Raw genomic sequence first — 18,601 nt, 5'->3', positions numbered from 1 at the left:
TATAAACTCAAAAGCTGGTTAGAATCAGCATGTAGCATGGAATTGGAACACATATAGAGTTTTATCACCGAACCAAACCGTCTGGAAACATCTGATTAATGAATAATTAATACGCTTCCAACTGCAAACCCATAGAGCCATTTTTTTGTTTCAGCCACTCCCAACATTTTGGAGGTTAACTCACAGTCACCGGCCACTGAACTTAATCATTAATAGAATTTAGAGTCAGCAACCCTTTAAAGATGGTGTAGGTAAAAGTGGGACATGACGACATTTAGACATTTTGTTGAACTTTTAACCTGGTATAACATCTTTAAATGATGGACTTTTGGTGCTGTAAACTTGGGATTTATGCTGAGTCTCTGGCTGAGCCCTTTAGCATGACACCCTCAGTTTTGTGTGTTTGTATAGCATCCATGTACAGTTATGATTGTAAGTTTTCATTGTAGAAAGATTTTACAGCGCTCTAAGGTTGGCAGCTCCTTTTGATTTGTTAATGTGCGTGTAATTCGTTAACTTAGACTGAAGGAAATTTATTTGGAGGCCATCTGCTGTTTGGCATTCTCCTGTTGGGTTCTGTATGCCAGCTGCTGTGACTATGAATAAACAAGTACACAGACGCAAGAGTCAATATCTCTCCCACTGGTCTGTATCTTCTCAGGATCTCTGAGCTCTCCTTCCTCAGCAAGGACAATCATAAATAAGCACTTACTTTTCTCAGTTCCTTCAGTCATTGATAAATATTAGATATCTGGCTCTCTCCAGTGTGCTGAGCTCTCATCCGGGTGTCGTGCGAAGGCAAGGCATGACACGCACTGTTTTATTTTTATCCATCGCCTTGTGAGTGGGAGTCGGGCCCATGGAGAAAGCACTGCCATGCTCTGATTGGCTGCCAAGTCCTCAAGGGTATTCCATGATGCCTGCTGCCAAGTGACCAGCAGTGGTTTTACCTGGCTGCTTGGCACACAGCTTCAGGCCTGGATGGACTATTTATTGCATTATTCAGCTTTTTAAAGCTCAGAGGAAGTGGTAGTTGGAGTTTATTATACTATTTATTAGTTTATCTATGTGTGTTTGTGTGTGTGTGCATTGTCCCATCCATACATTAATAGCCAGGGTGTTCACATATAACTTGTCAATACTTCAATTGCAATATCTTTTCAAGTCTATGCAAATGCAAAATAGCAAATGTTTGCAGAACTATTTTTTGTAATTTGAAAACTTCCCCTTCTTAAACTTCCCTTCCCTTTAAATACTTAATTTCAGTCTGCTATTAAGCCCACCTCAAGATTTCCACATATCTACACAACATAAATATTCTGTTAATCTTGAAAAAAACCCAGATCATGACAGTGTTGTTTTTATTTTTTATTGTTTTTAAAGGACACTCATTTCAATCACATCCATTCCACACAATTATCTACAGTTGTCATGATATCTCTCTGGTATTTATTGATTTGGCTCCAGCATATTTGTTACACATTTGTTTTTTCTTCCCTGATTGTTTAGGCGTAGAGATGAGAGAATCCTTAACTAACTCATTTTACGGCTGCATAGTTCATAAATTGCAGGAGGTAGCAGAGCCTAATGTGAGCCCAACTGTGTAGGGCCTTTAACGTGCCGTAAAATTGCATTTTGAGCTCTTAAGAGGTGCCTTGATGAGGTGTGTGCTGACTGTGCTCAGCGGAGACCTGGTGGTGAAAGTGCAGGTCCTGCAGCAGCAGGTGCTCGATTCTCTCTGTTAATTGGCCCTCATGTTGCTAACTCACTCGGCAAAGTCTTTGAAGCATCACACCAAGTAGAGACTTCATTAAATCCAAGGCTTTAATTGGAGACCCACTAGGCAGGAATCCCCTCTCTGTCTTACTATTTATTAAGCTGTCTATAAGGTGACTACATAATTGATAGCTTACTCAGTGTGAGTGTATGTCATCACTGGTGATAGGTGTTACATGTTGAATCACTGCACTGTGTAGAGACATGCGGATGAAAACTTTTACTGATTTTACTGTGAGCAGCCATGGAAGTAAGTAAACAGTAGAACAAGTCAATTAAATTTTTTTTTCCCATTTAGCAACATTTTAATCCTGGAAGGTATTAAACTACTTTCCAATACAGCTATGACACAAATAAGAGAAGTCGTCAACATGTGCGGTTGTCCACTCCCGTTCAGTTGCGTGAGAAGGTGCTTTCTATTTCTACACCAGCATGTGGACTTGAGGTTGTCAAGTTCACATACAATGCTGCACTAGGATGTTAAAGATTTAAATGCCTTATGTAACTGTGGTGTATTCATCCTCTCTAACCCCTACTGCAGCTACATCACAGAGAGGAATAACTCCTTTAAAGTTACCACAGCCATTTCAGATTTGAGTAAAACAACAAAATCTATATTTTGCACAGAGGTGAGACAAAGGTACATTTTGTAAGTGTAACCAGAACTGTAAGAAAAACAAGTAAAAGTAAAAATCCACTCACATTCTTAAAGGCAGGGCTCTTAATTGTGAAATTATCAAGAAGAAATCACAACAAACAATGCGGACACTAATTAAGACAACAGTAAAGAAGCATGTTAGCATATTCATTTCGAGGTCACCCTCAGCAGATCAGGTGTTGAATGAGCTGTTCTTAAAACAAGCACACTGGGTCTTTTTTTAACAGGCAAAGGTTAGCTTTGCTGGTGTGCTACATGGAGGTGGTTTGAGTGAATTCAGCTGATGTTGTGTTTGGTACTAGACAGCTTCTCCTGTTATGATTGTGGCCATTCGCACCAGAGGAACCTGTACACTGGATCTGCTTTAATTGGAGTGTGACAGTAATCAGTAGGTGGCAGACACTGAGGAAAAAGCTACCTTGCATAGCTTAAATGTCAAGATGAGACATCTGTAGAATAATGAATAAAACACAAACTGGGTGCTAACAATAAGTGTTGCATCACTGAAGTAAACATGCATAGACTTTTCCTTTCACTGACTGAGAATAAAACTCTTTGCAGTAGTCGTCCTGAATGCCCTTTATGGCACATATCTTAACTCTATGTCAAAACAATCTCATTGAAAAGATCAGTTTCAACACCCCAGGTTTGTTACTGGTCCATAATTGGGTGGTTTGAATTATAGTTGAACTCCCTGTAGTTCAATGTTTCCTTTTTTGAAATGTAAAAAGCGACAGTTTTCTCTGTAAACCCACTGCCCCGTGAGAACACACCTCTATTACAACCTGAATGAAAAGAGGTTATTGCTGTTATCTACCACTGCCTTGGATTTTGCTTATGTCTGACTAAAGCTACTAATCATTTGAATCCCACCATAATCTCTAAAATAGTGTTCAGTGTTAATGGCAAAGAGGATGAAAAGCTTACGAGGGAGGAAATGCTCAGAAATGCAGAGCTAATTCTGAAATGTAATCAAAAATCTGCCATTTTAATCTTTTTTTTTTTTTTGCATAACAAAAAATATACCAAATTATTGCAGCCATGGGCATAACTAAGCTTCCTGCTTCCACCCCAATAATTAAAAATTAAATTCACACAAACAGACCTGCAGTTATTTCTGAAGATATTGACAAAAACTGAGTAACACACTCAGATCAGCTTTTTAAGATAAAAAAGCTACTATAGGTTGGATTAATTTGGGACATATTTTGCGTCGGTGCGTGCGTTGGTGTGAAATCCCAGTTATATAATTAACTGTCCATCATTGCACTGCTTCTCATATACATGCAAGTGAAATCAAAGTGCGCTGTAATACACCTTCCCTCTCTTGGGAAGGAATTTTGATGTCTCCTCAGATTTTGTTGGTGATGTATTCTCCCAGATACTTTGTGAGTTAGAGGAAGAAATAAGGACGTGCTGTCTGTTCCTGACTTTTGAAGCTTTCAGCGGTGACTGAGAGGCACAGAGAGTGCTGTCTCATGTTGCTTAGCGGTCGAGGAGGATGAGTCAGCAGCGAGGATGTTGGATCAGACTCTCTAGCCTAATGTGCTCCCTCATAACCACTGATGTGAAGACATGTTGCCTAACAAATCTTCAGGATGAAAAACAGGAACTGAAACACATAAGCTAAACTCAGCATTGTATTTCATTGTGTAAAGCTGTAACATTTGATGATTGTCATTATTGATTTATCTTTATAAATTGATAACAATTTCCCCATTCAGTTTATAAAACCCCAAGATGACTTGTTCTGTCCTACTAATAGTCCAAAACTCAAAATGGGTTGTGTTACAATTATATGAAACATAGAAAAGCATCCAATCATCACATTTAAGAATCTTGAAACAGGCAAAGTATGGCATCTTTGTTTGATAAATGACTTAAACGATAAACATAGTATCACAATTGACTCTTCGCTAAGCCCCGACATCCTTAGTTACTGTTGCTACGCCTGTCAAACTTATCAGTCTAGGAATGAAATGAAATGAAATGTTTGATGAAATGATTAGATGTAGCTAATAAGCTAACATTAACTCAAAAACTCAGTCTCCAGCTGAGTTTATAATGTTTCTGAGAAACTGCAAAAGAGTTTTAGATGTGTATTTTTACATACATGATACCATACAAAGTCAGTGCTGTGTAGTAATTTAACAGGCCAAGCCAAAGCTTACAGTTTTCAGGCTAAAAGTCAGCATCCTCAGTGGATGAAACATGTAGAAGACATGGACATAACACAGCACAATTGTTCCTGTATTGTTGGGTCGAGTTACTTAGCTTCAGTATTAGAGTACTATTAGTATTTAAAGAAAAAAAAACTAATATCAGACTTTTCATTCTTTCTTACATAACACTGTTAAAATATACACTATAGATATACATCATAAGTTATTTTGGACAAACAACTCAAAAGTTAGATTAATTCTTTAATCTTTGTTAGTATTTCCAAAAACTTATACATGAGATAAAATTTGAGGATGAAGATTAATCAATGAGTTCTGCTGGATCATCTTGGATGAACTTCCCCAAATCCAATACAGAAGAGGACAGAGCTGCTAATGTTACCCTAAACTCTCATACTGCATAGCGTTTAGTAGCATAGTGTTCATCTCAGTCTTGAATGAGTGGTTTATCTAACATAACCTCTAACCAAATATGATAATGTAGTTAGCTAATTATATGCTAATTCTTGGCCTTGGAGGTAACGCTCAAATTCTACTATACTTAACTACTTATCCAGGCTTATGAGCAGCAAACACACTGTTTAATCTATTCCTTACACTTTTGCTCTTGTATTTTGGGTATTGACTATTCAATAGATTGACTAATAAATTAAAAAGTATTAATATCTACAATAGATGATTAGAGAAAAGTATCCTTCTATCATATTAGCCACTTTAATCTTTCAAAAAGATTAAATGTTATATATTTTAATTTGCTGCGCCAAAGACCTGAGCGCCCGCAACTGCAGACATGTGAAATTTGGACTCGACTTAACTCTACTAGACAATTCATGATGATTTTCAATTCCAAACAGACCATTACTGAATTAGTAGAATGTGTTAAATTAGCTGGTGTGTGTCTAAAGTAGGACAGTTCTGTAGCTAAATAAGCTAGATGATGTATTGATAAATTAGCGTAAGATCATTAGCATAATCAGTAGCTACGCATCAGATCCTGCCTTGCAGATACGGAAGCCAAGTGAGGGCACAGACACATGTAATTAGCCTCCCTGATTAAAACTCTTTCTGTAAACAATTGCAATCGCATGCCCATTTGATGAACTGTTAATTCAAGACAGATTATGTTTACTGAGGGAGCCTGTGCCTGCAAATTTTGAATACTCAGTTACAGTACACTTCCTTTACATGAATAATGAATTGAAATTTCTCAAATATTTAAAAACAACAAATCTGGGATAGCACTTTCATAAGAAGATGTGTGCATGTTGCATCAGGGGTATATGTAGACCACTAACTGTGTGGTAGTCAGCAGCATACGGAGTCTGGCCGTGTTGTTGACGGCTAATCGGTCTTAACTGCAGCCCTTTAGTAATAATAAATAATAGTAATACATTTAATTTGTACCACACTTTTCATTTGTAGTGAAACTCAAAGTGTTACAGTATTAATCACATAGAACACAAAACATAAAGAAATAGCAATAAGAGTTAAGATGAATGGAGAGTTTTTAGGCCTTCTTTAAAAGAGTCTAGGGTCTGTGCTGCCCTCATAGTTAAGAAGGTTGCTCCGTAACCATGGTGCAGCAGAGCAGAAGGCTCAGTCCCCCATGCTGCAGAGCTTAGCACCGGGGGCCCGGATGAACAACCTGCTGGCGGATCTGAGGGTGCAGGTGGAGGTTTGTGGTATAATCAGTTCCTGTAGGTAGGGAGGCGCATGTCTGTTGATGGATTTATATGTGAGTAGCGCGACTTTGTAGTCAATCCTGAAGGAGACGGGGAGCCAGTGCAATGAAAACAATTGGTGTTATATGTTTGTGTTTTCGCACCCTCATCAGGATCCTGGTCTTTGGATCTGTTCTACTGGAGTTAGAAGGATATAAGATATCGGCTCTCAGTCAGACATCTGCACCGCTGCTAAATGGATATAAGAAGATGATGGGATAGATTTCTGCTGGCTTCCCCATTTGCTTCCCTCTCATTAATAAAACCACCGAGGAAAAAAAATCAGAAAGCCATCTATCAATAAGTCAACCGTGTCTAACCAGCCGTCTTCTCTTTAAGTGATGAATTCTGGTATAACATGTCATATGCTCCCAAAATGATGAATTAATTATTGAATTGAAATGAAATTAGGTGTCTGTTTTCCAGTCATTTATCAGTCACATACCATAACACGCCTCCGTAATGATTCTTGGCAGTTTAGTTAAGTATCATTTTTCCAAAGGGCAAAGCGTCAGATCGAACATTTGGGTGCGTTTAGATACATGGGATCTAGCATTTCAAGTACCATAACAGCAACGAATTGTCTAAAAGGGGTAATGGAGTACTATATGAACCAGTTGAACCAGTAAAGATTTTTTGTTTTTGTCTTTTTTGTTTGTAAATCAGCATTTTACTGATTTTACTGATCAGATATTAAGGTACAGGATGAACAAGTTTTACCTTTGGCTTCACCTTGATATTGATATTATCCCCAAAGTTCATTAATCAAATGACTTGCAGTTTTGAATATATTTTACCTTACTACTTTTTACTATTTTACTTTTCTGTCATTGCTTAAAGGGACACTCCACTGATTAAGTTCAGTTCATTTGTCACAATGAGCACTGCTCATCTTGTGAAAACCGTTGTACAATGTGTTTTGTAGTTCTGGAGGATCTTTCCAAGTTAAAAAAAAATAACCCTGATGATGTCATCAGGAGTAAAAGAGCAGGGTGTTGATGTGGTGACGTCCTCCGCTGATGGAGTGGAACATTTCTCTGAATCTGGATATGAATTTGGATTAGTACGAGTGGATACTCTTACTAAGGATAAAATTTTATGATTTGGAAATTGCATAGGGCACATCTGGAAATGGCTAAATGACAGGCGTAATAGTCAAACAACGAAAAAACTAGAAAATATTCAGTGTGAATGTTCATTAAACCCTCAAGTCCATGCATGGGTTGTTTTCACCAAATAATATTTATGTTTCTGATTTTTTTTTTATACTCCATAATAATAAACTGTAAGCATGAACACAGCTGGTGATCAGAGCTGTACAGTGAGTCAGAGGAAAGTTTTTTTTGGCGTGCTCTTAAAAGAGAAAAATAGACAGTGAAAACAGTTTTTAATCAAGTATGGACAGACATAGGCTACGTCCTACGGGCAGTTCAAAACCAGTATGTCTCATATTTGAGGAAACATACCCACTCAAACGATCTGAACTGAAGCCACAGAAAATAAACGATCTACAAGCTCAATATGATCGATTCACTTCATTTTAGAATGCAAATGAGAAAAGATTCACTATTATAGTACTTAACATCTGTGTATAAGAGAATGTTAGTTTCTTTCATGTTGTTGGTGTATATACTCATTAACACCTCATATCAAATGTATTAATCTTTCTGTGTTGAAGCAGCAATAATGGAGGCCAAGCAATTGTGCGTTTGAAGCAGGCAGGTTTTGAATGGGCATTGCACTAGTTTAACATATTAAATGGGAAATGTAAGTGTTTTGGGAACACACATAATGCTGGCAGCAGCAGCAGCACTGTAATTACATCTGGACCTGATGCCACCATTGACCTCCTGGTCACCCTCACACACAGTAATGAGCTCCCTGGGCAGCAGTGACAGCCGTTGCAGATACCATAACCACCAATCCCGCTGTTACGTTTATAGAGTGTCTGAATACAGGAAGCCGAGGCCTCTTGTCTCTCATTTAATGCATTCTGTCTTTTTTCTTCTCCTGCAGTTGGGAAGACGTCTTTGATCACACGGTTCATGTATGACAGCTTTGACAACACATATCAGGTAAGTGCTACTGCAGGCACTGAGAGTGAAGATTTTGTCTCTAATGATCAATTTGGTCGCTACTGATCAGTCACACTGTGCTTCGATAGTGAAACATACAGCTCCACTTAGAAGCAATAAGGCTCAAATAAAATTTGTGACTTGGATAATAATCCACGAAATTCCTTCACAAAAAAGAACTATTTTCTTCTCTCTCCATGTTGGCAATAACAAGGATGTTAAATCAGACACCTTTTTGAACTGAACAACATGAAGAACACTGTGGGCCCTCAGGCGATCACTATTTCTAACCCTGTTTTCCAGCGCAGGCTAATCTCACTCGTCATCCTAAAAACAGAATATTGCTTATGCAGCTACCACGCAAGAGGTCTTTGCAAGCGTATTCAGACATGCAAAGGGCCCTCGAATAAAACCTGCAGTATTATTGCTTTATAAGCAAAAAGTATCTACTTTATATAGTAATAAAAAAGGAATTAAAAATAAATCGTACAAAGCTATTCCTCCCCCCTTCTCATATAGTGTAGCGTGTGTGCGTGTGTGTGTTTCTTTTAGCTCACTGAAGCTCTTTACTGAGAGAATGTACAGTGTAATGAGCCTTTGCAATGTGTGAAAAACCATAAGCAGATTAGCCTAAGAAACACTGAAATACCACCAGTGTATGAAACATTGCAGGTGAAGAAAACATGAGCCATTTGTTTGGCTAAATTTCAAGTAAGAAATACAACTTAACTGATAATTTTCTATCATCTGCTGGTAATATGACTGGTAAACTAATTTATTACTTGTTAGAAGGAAAACAATCTATGTCATGCTAAGAAACTTGGGTTTGTGGAAGACTTCTACCGTTTCACACAGCTCTTCAATTCAAAGTTCATCAGCAGTTTGCTTTCTAATAACATTTAACTGCTATTCAGCTGATCTGTAATAAGACATTGGGGTACCACATGTGTTTGATTCAAGGTTTGCATGTTGTTTGTTGAGACACATCGCTGGTCATTTAGAATAAAATCTGTACTAAACAGTTCTCGACATGACATGTATAGAAGACACTGACAATGCATCCTGGGTAATTCAAATCAGTCAGTTGACAGGGTAAACAACATGAACACAGAAACAGTCTATAGAGAGTATATTCTACCAAAGAGTATACATGCACAAGATGATAATCATCTTGTGCGCATACGTCAGTGTTGTGGTTGTCTGCCACAATGACGTCTACCAAAGAGTATACCCATGTAAGATAATATGTCAGTGTTGTGGTTTGCCACCAGCAACTGTCATGAATTGACTTTATTCAGTTTTAAGCCAAATTTTTACGATGAACATTTTAGATCTAGGTCGTTTTAACTTTCAACCGGATGAAGGATTTTAGTCATCGGATGTCTTAAGTTGTCAGAGAAACAAGATGAGCAAACATTAGCAACAGCTCGGCTCACAGCTCCTTACATCCTGTGTCGACTGAACAGTGTCAGAGAAACACTGATTTTTAATGAGAAACTGCTTTATTCAGTGTTTTTACCAGTTTTAATCATGGGGTCTGTTTGTTTTGGAGAGGAAGAGACCTCTGTGGATAATTCGGCTCCCAGTAAAAACCTCCTGAACGATGAACACTGAAGGACTCCTAACTGGGAGAAGCTAGTAGTTTAACAATGAAGACAGCAACTCCGATGATCCCACACTACTTCACAACATCATCCAACTCCATCTTTTGTTATTGTTTTGATTGAGAGCCCACTAACGGCAGAAATGACATAATATGCATTTAAAGGGGACCTTATGCTTTTCCTTATTTTCAGTCATATATATATGATGTTATATTGTTGGATGTTCATATTAAACATGGCTTAAGTGTCAAATAATGAGGTAAACATAGGTAGAAGTAATCCCTGTGATTAATGCCCACAGTTTGTTTTGTTTTCAGCTCAAGCTGACATTGGCTTGTGACGGATTTCTTCATATGGTCATCTGCTCCACGCACAGGGCGAGTTCACCGCTCTGCTCTGCTAACATTACGGCATTTTTCCATTGTTTTTGGGGTTGTCCTGTCGAGCCATGACTCGAGTTGAGCTGGCATGCTGTGAGTGTTCCATTACACAGCAGGGCAAAGGAAAATAAGTAGTTTACCTGTTGGGGGTGTTCTGGTCATCTGCAGCTCTTCATTTAACATCATCATCACTTTGGCTGTTTCTGCTTCTACTTATTACTGATCCACAGAACAAAGCTGCGAAGCTCTGCTAATTCGGTGAGGAACATATTTCATTTCCTGTAAACTCTTCACAATAAAAGTCTCACGTTATTTAGTCGTTTAAAAGCTTTTAATACGAAGCAGGAAATGTTGGGTTTGCATCGGTGGTAACTTAACATGACTCTGCTACAACTGCCCCTCGACATCTCCCTGAAAACCGGCCAATCACAACAGATTGGGCTCATGAGGAGGGGGGTCTTAAAGAGACAGGAGCTAAAACTGCCTGTTAGAGACAGAGACTGAACTGAGGGGCTGCATTAAGGGCTAGTATAAGATAAATAAGGAGTTTTTTGAACTGTGAATCATGCAAAGCTACTTTAGTGGAGTCCCAGAATAAGATATAGAAACATGGTTAGGAACATAATAGGTCCCCTTTAAATTTCACAGACAGGAAGTTGAACAAGTTCAAAAGCTTTCTTCAGTTTGTATTAATTTAGTTTTTATTATATTATCAGTGTTGGCAAAACAACCTGTTTTCTTTGGCCTCACTGCGTCCTGCTAACCCAAAGAAAAAAAAAAACAGGTCTCTATTCTTTAGTGCTCGCACAGTGCTGTGCTGTAATGAGATTTGGATGGCTCATTGTGCGTGGATTAAATTGTCTGTGTTAGCTCTGCAATGCTGTGCTTTCACAGTTGCTCCTGCATCCTCTTATATCTCTACATTCGTAAGTCATGAAAGACTACAGAGCCAGACATTTCACACTGACTGTTAGGGCTCGTGTCTTTTGTGTTGTTAAGCTGCTGAGTCTCCATGATGCATAGATGTTTCTTAAAACATCTCATTGTCACAAATTGCTATGGAACAGGCTTAGTTTTGGGTATGGTTGGCTGGGAAGTAGAGTTATTATAACAGCTATTTACCCAACATTTGACCCCCATCAGTGTCTCAATTGTGGGAAAAGAAATGAAAATAAATTACATTCACTGATTCTTGTTCAAAGTGGAAAGTTTTTTTCTGGATGATTAGCTGATAGTCGAGTGGAGAGATGCTTTTTTATTTCATTTTATTATTCCATCATTAGTGTTTCTGGACAAAACATACTTGACACTGAAGCTGGGACATGGGAAATTGTTTTTCATCCAGTATTATGCAACATGTTCCAGACTGTAGCAAGATTAATATCTTTATAAGTAAGGCCTTTAATGCACAGATAGTAAATGTGACATGATCATTTCCTGCATCGTTCTCAGACAGCAGCACACTCCTAAGTACCATTACCTGGAGTGAATGTGGGCGTCTGTTGTTGCCTGCAGTCTGTCTCGCTCCAAGGCCACTGCTGTAACTCCCAACCTGAATGCAGCTGGATAAATTACGGCTTTGAAATCCAGCAGCCGTCAAAGTCAGCGCCAAGTGCAGTCATTCTGAGGAGCATGGGGAACATGGGTTTTCTAGACAAATGGCCCTCTGCAGCAGCCTCGTGGTGATGAGGCCTGAAGGGACAGAGAGCTCTCCTCACTCGTCCTCTTTATTTAAGTGGGAAGGCAGCATGCCAGGCAGACAGATACTGGACTGATAGCATCTGCTTATTTAATAACGTCCCCATACAGTATGCTTTTTAATGTTGGTCTCTGGCCTGTACCCCAAATGATAAAAGCAGCCCGGGAGGAAAATAAAAATCAGATGGTTATTTTATTTGAGCGTAAAATAAAGCCATTTGAATCCTCCACTTAACTCTGCTTCCAGAAAACAACCTCTTCATCCCTTTTTCACAGTCACCTTCTTGGGTTTTTTTTCATATAGCGGATTAATGATTTTGTTATGGGTGCCATAACCTCTGCTTTATAGCCATAGATCAAAGCCAGAGCTCAGTCTCTGCTAAATGTGTGTTTTTCCCTCTGTGTGTGTGTTTTTGTTACCTCTTGGGGACCTTTTCTGATATAAAAACCGACCTTGTCAGGACCAGTAGTCCTCATGGGGACCAAAGCCTGGTCCTAGCAAAACATTATTTCTTAGGTCCTGGTTGAGGTTGGGGGTACAGTGTGAATTGAGGTTAGGTCAAGGTTAGGGTTTGGCATGAATTGGTTATGGTTAAGGTCAGGGTTATGGTTTGGGTTAGGCTCTCCACAATGAATGGAAGTCAATGCAATGTCCTAACAAGGATAGCTGCACAAACTTGTGTGTGTGTTTGAATGCTGTCCCCCTCTCACCCCTCCCTGTGTCTTAATGTCACTTCTCTTTCCTCCCTGGCTCAGAGACAGGTACTGCTGTAAATGATTTTGCATTTTTTTTTCTAGCTCAGCTCCTGAGACCTTTGAGTATTAATTAAAATGCTGCATGCATTAGCTCAGCGTGAGTGTTTATGCTGCTGCTCAGAGGGGGATGCTGGATCTGTCAAGTGAGGATGGAAAGACTCTCTGAATGTGAGCCTGCAGGAGAGATCTGTCTGGCTGAGAAGATTTGTGAAGTTATGGTTTCCAGGATGCATGTTTTTGTTTTCATGCTTTTTTCATGTGTATTTGAACAGACCCAGTTCACTCCTTTGAAGGGAGAGTAGCAGTATATTTAGAGTCCAGGGGCCATCAGAAAGATGAAACTGAGCGTGGTAGTGGCTTTAGTCAGCAGGAGGATGTGAGTGAGGCGAGCCAGATTTGCAGCCTCTAAAGCGGCAGACTCCCATCAAGCAGCCACCCAGCCGAGAGAGACAGAGGCAGGCGTCCTCACTGCCTGGCAGCACATGCTAAAGGGCTAAGAGGCCTCCAGAGGCAGAACGCTTTTGTCAGCTGTGCTGGAGCTGTCAGTCAGGCCTGGCCACCAGGCTGTGACTGTATCAGGCCACAGCTCTGTCTGCTCTGCCCAAACACTCTGCCATTTAGTGCAACTGTTGCATCTCATTTATTATTTTATTTCAAAAAACAGGTCAAATGTAACACTTTGTGGCTTTTTTTAAGTAATGGATAACATAATAAAGGTACAAAATGAGGACTGCAGTTAATGATTTTTTATTATCGATTTATCTGCTGATTATTTTCTTGATCTATTAGTCATTTAGTCAATGAAATGTTGAAAAATAGTGAAAAATGCCATCTAAAATGTATTAGAATATGCCTTCAATTAGCTTGTTTTGTGTGACCAACAATCCAACAACCTAAAAATATTCAATTGTCTGTTTTTATATGACAAAGAAAAACAACAAATGCTCACACTTGAGAAGCTGGAACTAGAAAATGTTTGGCGTCTCGGCTTGAAAAACAATGAAAATTATTTGATTATTAAAATAGTTGCATTGAATTACATGAATTTTCTGTTAATCGACTAATTGATTAATTGACTAATTGTTACAACTCTACATAAACTTAACTTATGCCCATGGTAGTTCTCTTTCTTTATTTCCATTGAATGTTGTCATCATACTAGATTTGAAAATAGTTTAGTTTGTAAACAATTTTCCACATAAAAGATGTATTTAATAGACATATTTAAGTAAACAGAAACCAATCAGAACATTGAAAGTTATGTTAAAACTGAAAAACTGTAAAACGGTGTAATATAGACATTTATACATATCTTCTCTTACCTCCTCCAACTGTTGTGTAACTGTTTTCTTAACCAGCCACACTGGAAGATTGGGTTAGTCATAAATAAACGTTGTAGTGGGGTAAAAGTCTACTCCTAATGCTTTGTGACACAAATAATGTGAGTTAAATAGACCTACTGTGCTGTCACTACTCATTACTGTGGTTACAAATATAGCATGTTGTAATTATTATAATCTACATATAGTATATAAATAAATGCATCCCGCTGTCTGAGGGAGGAGGCGTGATCATAGACTCATCCATTCCCTCTTGTGTTTGCAGTAAACTTCAAATCAATCAGATTTGGTGTGTTCACAGACTGCTGTCAAACACGGTGCTGTGAGCATTTGCCAGAATGCTCACTGTGACTCAAAAGGTCCATCAGCGTCCCTGCCAGATGGAGGACCTTGAAAGTTCTGGTGGGAGCATCAGTGGCATGTGAAGTGTTCAGATTCTCTACTTACATAAAAAGCAGCATTAGCACAGTTCGAAAAACACTTCAAAAATATTCCAAGTTAAAGTCCTACATTCGTTAATTAAGGTACATGCAGTGATTAAAGTCAAAAGTTACATTTCTGTTTAATCATAACTCCACAGTGTTGCCTGTACTAACACACCAAATATGATTTAGTGTGGATCATACTGCCGGCCTCATGCTGCATGACAACCTCACAGCTGAATCCTGAGTTATAGTGAACTTAGTTAATACAAAGAGACAGAACTCCCTAGAATCAGTGGCATCTTTACAGACTGACCACGAGACAATCCCACCAAATCACAACGTTGGTTTTTGGAATTATCCTTTAGAATGTTCTCCTGACCATATTTAACGTCTAATCCATCACTGCAGTAATGCGCCCACTGCTGAATCACTTTGAACATTAATCATCCCACTACTTCCTTTCAGAATTGACTGGATAGAATTGTGTTCTAGTGAACTACATTTACTCTTCGAATGTACTTCTATTGTATATTGAGATAATTCATTTTCTACGGCCAAATCAAGAGTGGAGTAGGGTAGTTTGATCTGGTTTTACTTGTAGCTCATAACTTGACACAGTGAACCCATTTTCATGTGGTAGAAAGTCCACTGTAAGGTGGTTTTAATAATGATATCGCATTTCTAGGCTGGACTGAATGATTAGTCAGATAAATAAGCACATTACCTGACTGTAATGTCCATCATCAATTTTTAAAATTCTGTTTGTTTGACCCCTCACATCAGATTGTTGGTTAACAACGTCCCAGATGACATTTGGAGCTCAAAATGGCTATTAGACTGTCAATTATCTCACAGCAAAGGGAGAATATTATCTAAGTGTTGTCTAGATAGTGGCCTTAGAGTGCCAGCTGATTCACCATGTTTACATGCATACAAATCCATTCTACCACTTTTCCTGCTTCCATTATCTGATCTGCTCATAGGGTTTAACTATGAAGTCCACCATTTACATATAAAGAGAAAAGAGACTGTTTTTTTAAAAGGCAGATAATCATACTACTGTAAATACTAGTTTTGGTCAGCTGACCTTATTTGTGTTGTTTGGATTCAACATATGTTTCTGTCATTGTGGTGTCTACTCTAAAACTCTTTTGCATGATGGAGTTTTTAAGGACACAGCAGTAATAACTCCTGAAGTCTTCACACATCTAAAATTCAAGTCAAAATCAATTTATTTAATGATGATTTCACATGTGATAAAATGTCTTTAGACAGCTATATTCAAGTTAAAGTGTCAATAATACATTTAGTATATAATGACAGTGAAATCCCTTAAATCTGTTGAAAGCATTTTTTTTTGCCCCGGTTGCCAGCAGAATGGGCGAGAGAGCTATGGTCTGTCTTCTAACGATGTGAGCTACTTAATAATTTAAAAGGGATATTAATAATTTCACGTGATCTAATCTGTTCATGTATAGCTGTCTGTGTGGGATTCTATATTTGACACTGAGTTCAGAGAGAGACTACAGCTCCTCTGCCACCCTCCATGAAAAACTGAAACATCACTCTGCTTTTCACTTCACTGAAGCTAATATTTTTGTCATGTCAATAATATCACTCCAAATCAGCAAGTTTCAAAGTTTTCTCATGGGACCCAGATGTTCAAGTCTGTCTTGAATTTAAAAAAGACTTATGGGCTGTTGTGGGTAATTTAACAAAATGACTGCTTTTAACCTCTCGCACACAGTGATTTATTCTGTCTCTCATGCCTTCCAGTAATAAATAGGAAGATATAAAGTTGTAAAATACTTTTTGAGTGTTTAAAATTCTGCCAGGATAAATGGATTTGTTTTGAAAGTTAGTGTAATCCAACTGGACTTGTGTCTGTCATGTGGCTGATACGACCAAAAAAATACATATACGTGTTATAATCTTGCATTCTATTTTATTGCGATAATATAAACATAATCTTTATTCTTTGGAGTTGTTATTTTCAGCCTAGGAGAGCTTGATCTGACTGGGTGTAAAGGAAGAGTATAAATGACGTCCTGTCTTCATGCCAGACTCTCTGAGTTAGTCCACTGTGGTAGCTGGCATCGCCACGGAAACAAGTGCGTGATCAAGCTGCTGATGCCCAGTTCTGTCAAAGTGGGCAGTGGGCACCCTGCTGGACTGCCTAACACAGACGAACACAACAGATACACCCACCTGCTTAATCACAGATGGGTACAAACATATCAAAATGTATCTTGGTACAAAATGATACTGTTTAAAAATAAAGTTGACTGTGAAGCGCAAGCAGGAAACCGCGTCCTATTCTCTGTCTGCCGAGCAGACTTATCTATAGCCATCTACAGTAGGGGCTCCAGCTGGCCAGTGTTGGAGTGCAGGCTGGGGTCACACAGGCTTTAACTATACAGCTGGGGACTGCTGCTTAATCTCGGGTCAGCCGTGCACCAGCTACCATTGAACCCTTCACACTCCTGCCCCGTCACACATACAGGAATCACACACACACACACACACACACACACACACACACACGTACAAACACTCTAAAAATATTTTAGGTGCATAGAGTCTAATATTGAATATAAGTGAGACTAACAACAGATGATCAACTGGTGTGTTAATGGCAACCAGTAATAGAATAGTTAATACAGATTTTTATAATAATGATATTTATATTTTAAAAGCATTGTGTTGTCTGTTTTGAAAAGAGGCCATATTCTCTTAGCTCTTTAATGGCTGTTTTAATTATATTTAAATGTCCTTTTAAAGTGTGTTTCTTCTGCACTTTGTTTTGATGCTTTTAATGTTTTATGTAAAGCACTTTGAATTCCCTTCTTGCTGAAAAGTGCTATATAAATAAACTCGCCTCACCATCTTTGCAATTGTGAGAGCTGAAAGTTCATTGTCACACGTCCAAAACCGAACAGCTCTGGCATCAGGAAATAAACAGATCTGCAGCTCAACATTGATTTCTAGGTTTTGATTTGACTGAGCCAGAGCACCTGATGTCATGGCAGGCAGCATAATGGAGAGCCGTGGGCTTGGCTGCAGACAGTAAACATCCCTTGAAGAGGAAACACAGTGCCATCTGCATCGAGACACAATAGAGAACCCTTAGATTGCTGTTATAAATGGCTAATGCATAATGCTATGAGCCATAATTTCAAACAGCTCCTTATAAAAATCATGCAAAATACACAAACAGTTGTTCCGAATATTAAAGGTGAATATATTCAAAATGTAAGCCCACATACTGTTGCCAGCTGTGTGCGGGTGACAATCCTTGAAAAATGAGTGTGCAGACGGCAACTTATTGAAACTGCCTGTCATTTCACAGCGCTAAATACCTTGAGGTACACCTTACAATACGCTGTATATCATAACCTAAGTACTAAAACGTCAGAAACTCAAAAATAAACAGTTTACTCAAAAAAACTACTAAAACTAACCCTGATAAGCTTCACAAAGGTATAATTTTTTGCAGTGCTGTTGTATTAGATTGTGTTGTATTTTACATGTGATCCTCCTCTTGATCTTCTCCATTTTTAACTTGCATTATTCAGTTCCTGAGTACATTATCTGTTTCTAGCTTTTTTGTTGTTTTTACAGTGATGTTGATCAATGGATTTCTTTTCTCTTAACTAGGCCACAATTGGAATTGACTTCCTGTCGAAAACCATGTACCTGGAAGATCGAACGGTGAGAACCTCAGTTACAGCTACATAATGTCGTGAGAAAGATGTTAAATGTTTGCAACGTGTCAGTAGTGCAGCAACTCTTTCTCTTGGAGAGAAGCACATACTGTAGAACTGATCATCCTTATAATAAAGTCCTGCATGACTCACCGTTCCTCATCTTGTACTCAGCGGTACGACCTTGGAAGTGTCATCATGTGGAATCCACTCATAATAATAATGCCCGAGTCTGGATCTTGTGCTCTGTACACTCGTGTTGTATTGTGTTGTATCTGTCTATG

At 38.6% G+C, this 18,601-nt stretch overlaps 1 protein-coding gene across 1 annotated transcript in view; it reads left to right on the top strand.

Annotated features, from left to right (window-relative positions):
* The window catches only part of rab6ba (RAB6B, member RAS oncogene family a), a 58,732-nt gene that overhangs the window by 21,413 nt on the left and 18,718 nt on the right, over positions 1-18,601 (top strand). Inside the window, exons 2-3 of the mRNA XM_044361934.1 lie at positions 8,352-8,410; positions 18,271-18,324. Of these exons, the coding sequence (XP_044217869.1) occupies positions 8,352-8,410; positions 18,271-18,324 (113 nt within the window). The remainder of the gene's footprint in view (positions 1-8,351; positions 8,411-18,270; positions 18,325-18,601) is intronic.

Source organism: Thunnus albacares, chromosome 9, assembly GCF_914725855.1.
Source record: "Thunnus albacares chromosome 9, fThuAlb1.1, whole genome shotgun sequence".
In the NCBI taxonomy this organism is placed as follows: Eukaryota; Metazoa; Chordata; class Actinopteri; order Scombriformes; family Scombridae; genus Thunnus; species Thunnus albacares.
Note: the sequence above shows the minus strand (reverse complement) of the source record. Positions and strands in the feature narration are given on the sequence as shown.